The sequence below is a fragment of the Piliocolobus tephrosceles genome, chromosome 1 (genome assembly GCF_002776525.5).
Source record: "Piliocolobus tephrosceles isolate RC106 chromosome 1, ASM277652v3, whole genome shotgun sequence".
Classification (NCBI taxonomy): Eukaryota; Metazoa; Chordata; class Mammalia; order Primates; family Cercopithecidae; genus Piliocolobus; species Piliocolobus tephrosceles.
This window is the reverse complement of record NC_045434.1, coordinates 168,254,331-168,267,264: the sequence shown is the minus strand read 5'-3', so window position 1 is coordinate 168,267,264 and position 12,934 is coordinate 168,254,331. Positions and strand designations below refer to the sequence as shown.

Here is a 12,934-nt window from a genome sequence, read left to right as displayed (position 1 = left end):
TGTCACTCTGGGTGACAGAGTGAGACCCTGTCTCAAAAAAAAAAAAAGACATCTAACTAAATCTTGTAATTATGTATAAGGAAGTCATCAAAGTGGTAGTTTTCTTTTAAATATGACTTTATAGCTAACACCTATTTTACATGGATTATCTCATGTGATTTTTTTTCTCAATTCTGAGGTCAGCAGGAAAGGTGGTATTATCCCCATTTTTCAGATCAGTAACTGAGGTTCAAAGAGTAATATATATACTCTTTGACCAAGATAACACATAGTTCACTTACCCAGGAATGTTAATTCTAAATACAGTATTCTTCTACACTACACCAAAAAAACTGATTCTGTCTCTTCTTTTTTACTTGGCTTTTTTTTTTTCCTAGTGTAGAACCTCTTTTCCCCTTTTTCACTGACACATTAAACACAAAGGGCAGAGGAAAAGAAGAACTATAATCATTTTCTTTTTTTAGTGATGCGGTCTTGCTACGTTGCCCAGGCTAGTCTCAAGCTCCTGACCTCAAGCTATCCTCCTGCCTCAGCCACTATGCCTGGCTATTTATTTAACTCTTATTTCTGAAGGAATGGAGAGTTTGGAGCAGGGCCATAAAACAACATTCCATTATCCTGTAGGGACACATTTATAGCACTGTTTTCTCCAAATAATTCTATGGTTACTCTATTTAGATAAAGGAACTGTGAACAGAAAATAACTTTCTGTTTTTCTTTGAGACAGAGTCTCGCTCTGCCACCCAGGCTGGAGTGCAGTGACACGATCTCAGCTCACCGAACCTCCACCTCCTGGGTTCAAGCAATTCTGGTGCCCCAGCCTCCCGAGTAGCTGGGAATATAGGCGCACGCCACCACACCTGGCTAATTTTTTGGTATTTTTAGTAGAGACAGAGTTTTACCAAGTTGGCTAGGCTGGTCTTGAACTTCTGACCTCAACTGATCTGCCTGCCTCAGCCTCCTGAAGTGCTGGGATTACAGACATGAGCCACCGCGCCTGGCCAGAAATTAACTTTTAGTGTCTACAATATACTGTCTAATTATTTTCTGGAACTGCATATACATTAAAAGTCCCCTATGTTGGCCGGGCGCGGTGGCTCAAGCCTGTAATCCCAGCACTTTGGGAGGCCGAGACGGGTGGATCATGAGGTCAGGAGATCGCGACCATCCTGGCTAACACGGTGAAACCCCGTCTCTACTAAAAAATACAAAAAACTAGCCGGGAGAGGTGGCAGGCGCCTGTAGTCCCAGCTACTCAGGAGGCTGAGGCAGGAGAATGGTGTAAACCCGGGAGGCAGAGCTTGCAGTGGGCTGAGATCCGGCCACTGCACTCCAGCCTGGGCCACAGAGCGAGACTCCGTCTCAAAAAAAAAAAAAAAAAAAAGTCCCCTATGTACTCTGTTCAGTTATCAGGACAGTAACTACATTATTCCATATGTTTTCCTGTACTAAGAGTTTTTGTCTAATCTAAAAAATATTATGTCCTTATTTATCAAAATGGACAGAGCCTAAAATATTAACTGCAATATATGAAAGCTAATCCTAACATTCTATAAACATATAAAACAGACTCGCTTGAGAGAAAGATCACCAAAGTATTGCAAGGTAAATTGATCTTGCCTTGGAAAACTAATCTATCTCCAATCAGAATCAAAGAGTGTTTCTGGAAAGTCCTCTATTTCTGGCAAACAACTTAAGGCAAATCTCCACAGTTCTGTGTATTCTTAAAGCAGTTCCCATATTAATTTTTCTACTCCAAGTCAGAGTAGGATAGTAACTATTACCTGAATTTCAGGAAGTAAACAACTAAGAAGAAGAAAGAAGAGACACAGGCAAAAAGCAGATATTAAATTTTTGATTCAAATTAAGTTTGAGTTAACCCAGTGTAGCACAAAGATCCCTGAAATACAAGTTAGAAGACATGAGTGTTAGCTGATTCTGCCCCTTGCTTATCTGTGTAATTTTGAGCAAGTCATTTTTATTTTGAGCAAGTCATCTGATCATTCTTTTCTTCATCTTTACGACGGAGTTGAAAATACTTTTTTGTGCTTCTTATTCCCCAAGATTACTGTGAGGGTCAACTGACAAAGTATCTATGAAATTATAAAGCCCTATGCAAATGTAGAGTAATATATGCATATATATGTGTTTATATGTATGTGTGTATGTGTAGACGTTGATTGCTTTCCAATATTAGTCAAGTTTGACTCATAGAAATAGGCTCTGACTTCTAGGAATTCACAGTTGAGAGAGGAAACAAACATTAAAAATAAACAGTACAATAAAGGAAAAAGTAAGGTAACAGAGGTATATACCAACTGTTATTGGACCCCAGCAAAGAGATAAACGAATCTGAGGGGAAAAGTCAATTGTCATAAAGATTACAACTAGGCTTCAAGGAAGAGGCTGAGTTGCTAGAATTTCATCCAGATACATGGGCTTCAAGATACATAAAGTATCATGAAACCTCTGTTACAACTGGTTCCGCCTTCAATAATTAAAAGTAGTACTTAACCTCCTTAGACCTCTCTTACCACAAGTCTGAAATAAAGGGTTTTGGCAAAATAAACCCACAAGTCCTTCCAGGCCTAAAATTAGATGGTTCTATGAGTCAAACTCTGGTCATTGTACATATACCAAGAAAGAGGGCTCAAGAAAGTAATAAGCTAGAACTATTAAAAAAGGAGTTCTCCACCAGGCACGGTGGCTCACGCCTGTAATCCCAACATTTTGGGAGGCGAAGATGGGCAAATCACCTGAGGTCGGGAGTTCAAGACCAGCCTGACCAACATGGAGAAACCCCATCTCTACTAAAAATACAAAATTAGCCAGGCGTGGTGGTGCATGCCTGTAATCCCAGCTACTCGGGAGGCTGAGGCAGGAGAATCACTTGAACTCGGGAGGCGGAGGTTTTGGTGAGCCGAGATTTGTGCTATCGCACTGCAGCCTGGGCAACAAGAGCAAAACTCCATCTTAAAATAAAAGGGAGTTCTCAGGTGGGCTCAGTAGCTCACGCCTGTGATCCCAGCACTTTGGGAGGCTGAGGTGGGTGGATCACAAGGTCAGGAGTTTGAGACCAGCTTGGCCAATATAGTGAAACCCCGTCTCTAGTAAAAAATACAAAAATTAGCCAAGTGTGGTGGCGTACTACTGTAGTCCCAGCTACTCAAGAGGCTGAGGCAGGAGAATCACTTGAACCTGGGAGGCGGAGGTTGCAGTGAGCCATGATGGCGCCACTGGACTCTGGCCTGGGTGACAGAGTGAGACTCTGTCTTAAAAAAAAGAAAAAAAGGAGTTCTCCCATTAACTGCTTTTTCTTGGAATCAGAAGTCTAAGAACAATATTTAGAAAAATACCTACCTAGAAAAAGCTGTAGCACAATGAAGAGTAGAAATTGAAAGGATATCGAAAAGGGGAGAGGCAAAACAATACATGATAACAGGGAATGAAGCATTCAGTTCTGCAAAGATATCACTTAGACCAGTAAGGAAATACGTAGTATATAGGAAGTTATAATATTTACATTCTTATTCCAAGAAAAACTTGGAGTAAAACCAAAACCAGACCTTAAAATTTACACTTCCATAAAATGAAGTTGTTTGAGTTTTTGCCTTGGTCAACCACTTCTAAAAAAACCTATTTGTATGAAGAGTTCAGTTTAGGCATTATAAAGAAAAGGATCAAAAACCTAAAAATAAACAACTGAATTAGTTTCAGAAATGGTACCAAAAGTGGATATCAGATAATTCACCAAACATTTATTAAACTATGTTTAATAGGACAAGTTGTTATAAAACACAGTCCAAGTACTCAAGGGATTCACTGATTTAAGACTGTAAACAACAAAGTATAGTAACTCTTACCCATCAATGATATTTTCAGGTGGGTGTTTTTCATCACTTGATGTAGCTAAAATCACTTCGGACCCTTCAGAGCTCAGACACAGATCAATTTTTCTCATCTTAAAATGTTTAACCTGCAAATCAAAAAATAACAAAAAAAGCAACTTCTTGATTCTCTAAACTTTATCTGAGAAAACCAAGTGAGAAGGAAAGGCTGTTGCCTAGCAGATGGTTTAACACCCAAGCTATTCAACATGTGGGAGGGACTCTAACATGTTTGTTTATATAAGAAACCTCTCCCAGGGATAATCTATAAGACTTGACTATTTCTGCCACTCTGCTTCACAAAATAAGTCCCTGACTACGCTAGCCAAACAAAAAAACAAAAACACAGAGGTACAGGAAGAAGGTCAACAGAGGAGAACAACATGGAATACCATAAAAATACTCAATTAGGCCGGGCGCGGTGGCTCACGCCTGTAATCCCAGCACGTTCGGAGGCCAAAAAAAAATTTTTTTTTTTCTGTAGAGATGGGGTCTTGCTATACTGCATAGGCTAGTCTTTGTTTTGAGACGGAGTCTCACTGTTGTTGCCCAAGCTGGAGTGCAATGGCACGATCTTGGCTCAATGCAACCTCCGCCTTCCGGTTTCAAGCGATTCTCCTGCCTCAGCCTCCTGAGTAGCTGGGATTACAGGCACCCACCACCACGCCAGGTTAATTTTTGTATTTTTAGTAGAGACGGGGTTTCACCATGTTGGCCTGGCTGGTCTCAAACTCCTGACCTCGTGATCTGCCCACCTCAGCCTCCCAAAGTGCTGGGATTACAGGCGTGAGCCACCACACCCAGCTTGCTCAGGCTAGTCTTAAAACTCCTGGCCTCAAGTGATCCTCCTGCCTCAGCGTTTCAAAGTGCTGGTATTAAAGGCATGCGCCACTGTGCCCAGCCAATATCAGTATTTTATAAAAATGCATTTATTCTTAGTTTTTGTTTATTAGAATACAGTTCACTTTCTATTATATTTTAAAAACTAGTATCGATAGTATTAAAAGTGTGGTAACATTGGTAAGAAAAAACATATATTTTAATTTTTTGTGCCTCTTTTCTCTACCAATCTTACCACAGCTTTTGACACTATTGATACCAGAGAACCAGTCAGTGTGAACACTGTCAAGCCTCAGTTTTAAGAGGAGAAAGATGATGAATCCTGTAAATACAGGTTGATAAACTTGAATGCTAATTCTCAACAAAACCCGAAAATTATTAAATTTAATTATTAAAACGGTAGCCTTGAAAATGTAACCAAGGAAATACTAAAATTGGAAGTAGCAGTAACATTAGTTTACAAGCTAAACCAAACCTATACATTTCTGTTTGTCTGATGGAATTCCTACCCATTTGGAACATGTTCTAAATATTTCGACAAAGCTTCAGACAAAGCTTCTCAAGATACCCTGTGAACCCGACAGAGAAATATGAATTGGGTTACAGCCAGTACTCTAGGTAGATATTTCTAACTCTGAGTGGCTGTACTCAAAGAATGATGATTAATGGAAGAAAATGAACTTGTGGAGGACTTCTATCCTTATCCTACTCAACATTTTTATTAATTAAGGATGCACAAAGTATGCTCATCAATTTTGTAGACACAAAGCTGGGATGTCAGCTGATATGCTAGGTGACAGAATTAGCATTCAAAAAGAAATGAGCAAGGTAGAAAGATGGCTTGCAATGAGTAAGTCATCTAATAAGGATAAAAGTAAAAACCTTTACTCAGTTTTGAAAAAAATCAGTCATACAAGGGTTAGTCTAAATCAGGGGTTAGCAAACTACTGCCTGTGAGCCAAATCTAGCCTGCCATTTGTTTTTGTACGGCCCACAAGCTAAAAATGTGTTTAACATTTAAAAATTTTTTTTAAATCAAAATATACTGTGACACACAAAAATTACATGAAACTCAGATTTTAATGTCCATGAATTATTTTGGAAACTGGCTATGCTCATTCGCTGATATATTGCCTATGGCTGATTATATGTTACAGTGACATAGCTGAGTCACTGTAACAGACTACAAGGCCCATAAAACCTGAAATATTTACTATTTGGCCCTTTACAAAAACGTTTGCCAACCTCTGATCTGATACATATAGGTTTGGTTGATCACAAAGTCAATATAAGGCAACACTGTACTCTATCTGCCCCTAAAGGTAATAGAATGCTATCTTAGAGTTAAGGAAGTACCACATTCCATCAACATTTTTGAACACCACTTGAACTAAGGGCCAAGCACCGTGCTAGTATTGCAAAGATGAATATAACAACTTAAGTGACTAAGACTTGGTTCTTGCTTTCAAGCTCAGAGAGTCAAGGAAGATGAATAAGCATGAAACTAATAGTATAATATACTATGTACTAACATCGTGTGATGCACATCCAGAACACTGTGTTCAGTTCTGGGTAGTATGTTTTAAGTAGGACATTGTCAGGCGTGATATTGTTCAGAGGAGAGTAAAAAGTTCATGATGATCTATAAACCATATTACATAGAGGAAGGTGAAAAATAGAAATATGACTACCATTTTTACTCTCTGTGGTGCTCACAAATGGCAAAAGGATTTTTTTTTTACACTTCCAGGGGTGTGAACTGAACTCAACAAATACACATTTTGAGCAGGAAGACTTTGGAGAGACAAGGACTTTCGTGCAAAGTAAAGATTTTAAATTTCTTTCATTCCTGGAAACATCCAAGAAAAGTCAGTAAAAGATCATAATCTATGGAAGAAGCTAAAGAAATCTATGGAGGAAGCCAAAGACAGGATGCCTGCACTGGTAGTTCTCTTAGACTGAGTCAAATTGTAGGAAAGGTAGATAGGGAATAGATGATGAAAGATCTGAAAAATAGATGATGAAAGATCTTTCAGATGAAAGATCTGAAAAACGGCAATGAAGTTTATCTTGTACTCCGTACTCCAGTGGTTCTCAACTGGACTGGGGGTAGATTTTGGCCTCCAACGGACACTTCACAACATGTGAAGTTTTAGCTGTCACAACTTGGGAGGGAGAATGCTGCTAAATATACCATCGTATAGAGGACAGCACATCCACACGTAATTATTGGACCCAAGTATAAATAGTGTAAAGCTGGGGAAACTATGCAGTAATCTATTTGGGGGTGGAAATGTGAGGGTTGGAGACATAGGGAGAGAACTTTTTTTTTTTTTTTTTGAGATAAGGTCTGGCTCTATGGCCCAGGCTGGAGTGCAACGATGTGATCTTGGCTCAATGCAATGTCTGCCTCCCCGGCTCAAGCGATCCTCCCACCTCAGCCTTCCTAGTAGCTGGGACTACAAGCACACACCACCACACCCAGCTCATCTTTTTGTTTTGTTGGGACGGGCTTTTGCCATGTGGCCCAGGCTGGTCTCTAACTCCTGAGCTCAAGCGATCCGCCCGCCTTGGCCACCCAAAGTGCTGGGATTTCAGGAGCGAGTCACTGTGTCTGGCCGAGAACTTGTTTTTTAAAAAAGAGTTACACTTCAGGGTTGATTGGAGCAGATGAATAGGAAAGAATGTACTCCCCAAGTGTTCAGTTCTTTTCTTATCTCACATCCTTAAGTTTTCTGAGAAGCAAACACATGCTTTAATGCAAAACTCATTTCACACCTTCTATATTCACCATTATCCTTCCTATTTCCTGTTTGGGGTAGAATTACTTAAGTAGAAATGGCAGAGACTGGGTTTTCTTTAAGATTCTTTTGTTGCAGTTAATGACAAGAGGCAACCAACCTTAGAGAAATCCATACAATGACGGGCTGGTGACTCACGCCTATAATCCTGACACTTTGAGAGGCCGAAATGGGCGGACAGCTTGAGCTCACAAGTTCAAGACCAGCCTGGGCAACATAGTGAAACCCCGAAACCCCCTCTACTAAAAATACAAAAATTAGCCGGACCTGGTGGCAGGCGCCTGTAATCCCAGCACTTTGGGAGGCCCAGGCAGGTGGATCACTTGAGGCCAGCAGTTCAAGACGAGCCTGACCAACATGGTAAAACCTCGTCTTTACTAAAGATGTAAAAACTAGCCGGGTGTGGTGGCGGGCACCTGTAATCCCAGCTAATCCGGAGGTTGAGGCAGAAGAATCGCCTGAACCCAGGAGGCGGAGGCTCAGTGAGGTGAGATTGCGCCACTGCACTCCAGCCTGGGCTACAGAGTGATGATGTCTCCAAAAAACAAAACAAAAGTGCAGGTTTGGGAGGTAGTCTAATCCCCCACCCCTTTAGAGCAAGGTAATTTCCTCAGGGCCGCAGTTTACCAAAGGTGGTACACTCTGGGGTGCTATCCTTTCCATTTTTTACAATCCCTGACCCTGGAATTCCCTGATGCTTTATCCTGTCTTCCTTATTAGGGCCACTGGTTTCGTCCCCAGTTCACTCTTTCATCGCTAGCTCACATGCCCTTTGTGGGCCTTCCTTCTCCAAACCTCTTCAGGTCAAGTCCTTAGACCACCTTCTCCCTGACCAGCCCCCTTGGTTCTGGTGCTACAGCTGGACTCCTCACGCTCTTTCAAGTACCATCCATTGGGAACGTGGTGTACTTTAGAAAACGCGGACCCGGCCTACGGCTTGTCTCCGCGGGGACAAGGCCACGGCTTCCAAGACAAACCAGCCCTGGCACCACCTTCTCACCTCCACCCCAAACCCTCCTCCTCAGTCCAAGGCCCTGTCGAGACAGACCTCCGAGGGCCCTAGAGCCTCAGACTTGTGGAGGCCCCGCCCCAAATTATGTAAATAATATAATAAATGCCCCCGACCTTAGGTACAACTCATAGCTAGATGGGTTACGGTGCGGCTGACACCTTACATTTTGGTAGGCTAATTAATTTCGATTTACAACTGGTTTTCCCTTTTGGTGGTCAAGACGCTATTTCTGGCCTCAAAGAGCTTCGAGGGCTGGCACTGGCGCCTCCAGGGTCTAGAGGAGAAGGCGGGTCGGCGTCACACCTCCCGCGACGGCCCTTCCACGCCTCCCGTTGCTCGTCTCTTCACCACCCTCCACTGTTGCTCCCTTCCCACCAGCATCCCCTTCCTTATGCCTTGCCCGGCCAGGCCCCCACACCCCCTGGTACCAGCATGCCCACCCCGCGGCCCGCTCGCCTGGGACTCCCGTTAGCTCTGTGTGCCGGACCTTCCTGGCTCGAAACCTCCCTTTCGCCCCGCCCCACGCAGAGCGCCCCAACCCACAGCCCCGCCTCCTCGCCGCAGCCTCCGCGTAGTTTGCGCCGCGCGCGCTCCAACTCCGAAATCTTCGCGCCACGCCTCCCACAAGCCCCGTCTCACCCTCAGCCCCGCCCCCTCGCCGCGACCACAGCGGAGTTCCCGGGCGCGCGCTCCTACCCCGAGCTCTTCGCGCCACGACTCCCACAGGCCCCGCCCTGCCCTCAGCCGCGCCCCCCCGGCCGCCGCGGCCTCCGCAGAGTTCCCGGGCGCGCTCGCTCCTACCCCGACCTCTTAGCGCCACGCCTCCCACAGGCCCCACCCCGCCGCGGCCTCGGCCCCTCCCACCCCAAGCTCTTCGCGCCACGCCTCCCACAGGCCCCGCCCGCCCTGGGCCCCGCCTTCTCCAGCTCCCATTACGTCGCGGGCCAAGATGCGCAGCCACTCCCGAGCCTTTCCCCAGGGCAGTCCCAGGACTTGCGCTGCCTACCCTCCCCCAGCTCAGCTGTATCCCTGGGGCCCGCAGGACCCAGGGGATCCGCCCTCCCGCGAGCACGCACGCGCAGGGCCTACCTCTGCCAGTTCCAAACCCTCGGCCCTCGGGTCGCCTGCCTGGGGCCCGGCCCCGCCTCTAGACCCGGCCCCGCCTCTAGACCCGGCTCCGCCTTCGTGCCGGGGCCCGCGCACGCGCGCCTCCCCGGCCCAGCCTTGCCCCCGCCCCCGCCGGTCCCGCGGTCCCACGGCGCCTGGTTGCCCCCAGCCCCCTCCCGCCTCCCACCCTCGCTGTGTCCCACCCTCCCTAGCTTTGTGCCCGGGGTGCTGAGCCCTTCTCCGTCAGCCGCGCCGCGGGAGGAGGGAGCCGCCACAGAGGAGCTGCCGCTCGCTGCCCCGGGCAGGGGCACAGGTAGGTGGCGGCCGCGGGCCGGGCCGCTCGCGGGGCCCCGGGTTGCGTGTGGGAGCGGGGGCGGGGTGTTAGGGAGCGGCGGGGTGGGGGAGGGGAAGCCCGAGAGGGACGGCGGGGCGCGGGTTGAGGGGAGGGTGAGGTATATGGGTGTGGACGATGGGTTTAAGGGTGGCGTAGGGGTGCGGGGGCAGGCTATGGGGACGTGTGAGAATTGGGGTTCGGGGCCGGGGTGGGATAGGGAGCAGGATTAGCCTGGGTGGACTCGGGGAGAGGCACGCGTGGGGAGAGAGCGGAACGAAGGCATGCGTGGGGAGAGAGCGGGAAGAAGGAATGGGGAAAGAAAATGGGATTTTAGGGGTTCAAGGAGGAAAGGAGCTAGGATAGGAATAGAGAGGGTGGGGTCTTGGGGACAGGGAAGAAAAGTTGGGGGTGTGGAATGCCAAGTTGGGAATAGTGAGGCGTGAAGGAAGAGGGTCTTGAAGATTGAGAACAGAAGGCAAGGAAAGGGATGGAGAGATTGGGGTCCTAGGAGAGGGAAGCCCCTGGAGTGGGAAGAAGGAAAGAATGGATGGTGGAGAGGAGGAGTGGGGGTGGAGGAGTATGGGGAAGGAAAGGGAGGCAGGTGGAGGTTGGGAGATTGGAGGTTGGAAGGGTTGGGTCTGTGGAACAAGCAAGCCACCTTTCAGCAGGAGCACGGAAGGGCTGGAAGGGTCTGAGGGTTGAGGGGGGCAGGGGAGCTGAGGTGAGCGAAGGGAGTGGGGTTAGGATTTTTGGTGTGAGAAGCCCAAGAGTTGTGAAGAGTCACATTGTGGGAGAGATTGGCATGTTCTTGGGGGCAGTAGGAGCCTGAGAGAGGAAAAGGTATCGGTGAGAAGGCAGGTAGTAAAGTGCATATTATAGGAAAAAAGTAGTGAGGAAAGTTGAAAATTGAAGAATGGGAACACACAGAACAATGAAGGTGGATTGTTGGTTATTGCTGGTTTAGAACTACCCATAGTTTAGTTTCTGTTTAGATTTTTATTTAGAAATTTTCCCAAGAATACTACATTTTCAGATAAACTAAGTGTCTACAGCCTTGGGATGAAGGCCATGGATTGGCAGATGTTCTCCTGGTATATGGATGTAGCTCATTTTGGGCCTGGCAGAGGGAAGAAGGGAGGCCTCGTTGTAACTGTCCTGGCTCTGTTCCCACCAGCTCTTTCCCTAGATGTGCACTGGTTTTCGTTTTTTGTTTTTGTTTTTTTTTTTCAATCTTATCCCTCCCCCCTCCCCTTAGGCTTCAACCAGTGAATACTAGAGGGATCAAACAGGTGGGTGAGATTAATTTTTCACATTTTTTTTTTTTCTATCCTTAAGGCTAATGTCATATTTTTAGTCTTGAGAAACAGCATCATGCCAAGGAAAGAGGTTGAGCTTTGGAGTAATGCGGCCCTGAGATTGAATTCTGGCTCTGCCACTTACTAGCTCTGTTCTAGAGTAAGTTATTTTATTTCCGTGGGTCTCTTTGTCTATTAAAAGGCAACACTGACCTCATAGGATCATTAGAGATTACATGAGATCACTTTATGTAGTACCTAACACAGTGCTTGGCAACTGGTAGGTGCTTAATAAATGGTAGCCATCATCCAATATCGTTAAACATCATAGTTATTCCTACAACTTACTATTCTTAGGGGATTTTTATCTTACTTTATCTTCTGAAGTTAGGTATTTTCTTCTTCTTCTCTTCAAATTAGCTGTAGATTCAGCTCATAATTTTACCCTGTGGGCTCCCTGATAACCCCGGTTCACCTGACTGGGATCGTCATGCTTTTTGCTTGGAAAACTGGATTCAAGGTCTAAAAAACTGTCATATGTAGTATCGATAATTTTATCTGGCCTTTTTCAAGAAAGCTGTGTAGAACTGAGTTTTTAATGTAATACAGCTATGTTTCATTCATTTGATGAAATGGTACACTTCGTGGTAACTTTGGCTCTCTTGTGGTGACCAAATGCTAGAACATACATGATTATAATATTTTTCTATGCTGTCGTATGGGTTACAAAGCTGCCTTACTGTAGCAGGCTGGGAGACTATCAAAATGTCGCTGTTATTCTTGATCCAATATATAATACAGCTACTACGACCTACATTGGACATTGTTATTGTTGTAGTGACTAAGTATTTTCATTTTTCAATTTGGATGGGGTTTTCACCATGGTTTAGAACAGGTCCATTTGTAATACACCACCCTGTACACCATCTTGTACATTAGTGAGGGTCAAATGAACCCAAGTAGAGAAGTTTTATGTAGAATTCTCTGGCCTTTCTGGTCCTTAGCCTTGAAGGGTTCAAATGTTAATTTAATGCTTAGATCATGTTATAGTACCTCATAGACTCTCAGGAAGCTCCCTTTTGAGAGAATGCAGGATGTGCTGATTTAGTAGTAGAAATTAAAGGACACCAGGATTCCTGAACCAAAGTCAATTCCTCCAGTGGCTTCTGGACAAATGATGTGGGTTTACTCTCCAGGAAAAAATTGTATTTATTCTGTCCTCATTTAGAAAGAGAAATGGTATTTGGTGGGTAATTTAAAGAAAAACAAACAAAAAACCAGAACTGTTCCCTTTTTTTGAAAATGATCCACGGAAGCCAAAGCGTCCCGGATTTTGAGGAGCCCAGATTAGGGTCCTTACTCTAGTCCCAAACTGCTTGTGCCCTCTGCTGGATGGAATCAGACTTCTAATTTTCATCTGAAGTGGTCACCCACCCACCCACCCAGCCATCCATCCATTTGTCCATTTTACAACAGTGTTTGTGGAAGACACTATTGGGGTGAGGGTTGGGGGCAATACAGATGGGCAGACCCTGTTTCATTGCTCAGGGAGTTCACAGTGTATTCATCCACTGTAATAGGGTATCTTCCATAGAGTTTGTCTTTCTGCTGTTAAAATCACGTCAGTCCTTCTTAGGGCCATACCTAGCATCTGCTTT

The 12,934-nt window shown here is 45.3% G+C and overlaps 2 protein-coding genes across 9 annotated transcripts in view; one reads left to right on the top strand and one right to left on the bottom strand.

Moving 5' to 3' along the window:
- HSPB11 (heat shock protein family B (small) member 11) overlaps nt 1-9,706 on the bottom strand; it is a 25,936-nt gene extending 16,230 nt beyond the window's left edge. Inside the window, exons 1-2 of one of the 6 annotated variants that reach the window (XM_023188106.2) lie at nt 9,630-9,706; nt 3,864-3,976 (exon numbers count right to left, since the gene is read on the bottom strand). In XM_023188106.2, the coding sequence (XP_023043874.1) occupies nt 3,864-3,961 (98 nt within the window). In that variant the 5' untranslated portion in view covers nt 3,962-3,976; nt 9,630-9,706. Of the gene's footprint in view, nt 1-3,863; nt 3,977-7,628; nt 7,650-8,968; nt 9,265-9,629 lie in introns of those variants that run through there. The other 5 variants (XM_023188091.1, XM_023188112.1, XM_023188098.1 and 2 more) reach the window with 5 other exon arrangements.
- Nucleotides 9,477-12,934, top strand: part of LRRC42 (leucine rich repeat containing 42) — a 21,873-nt gene continuing 18,415 nt past the window's right edge. The window contains exons 1-2 of one of the 3 annotated variants that reach the window (XM_023188062.2): nt 9,477-9,960; nt 11,237-11,270. The gene's annotated coding sequence lies outside the window, so the exon portion shown is untranslated. Of the gene's footprint in view, nt 9,961-11,236; nt 11,271-11,316; nt 11,437-12,934 lie in introns of all 3 variants that reach the window. The other 2 variants (XM_023188065.2, XM_023188054.2) reach the window with 2 other exon arrangements.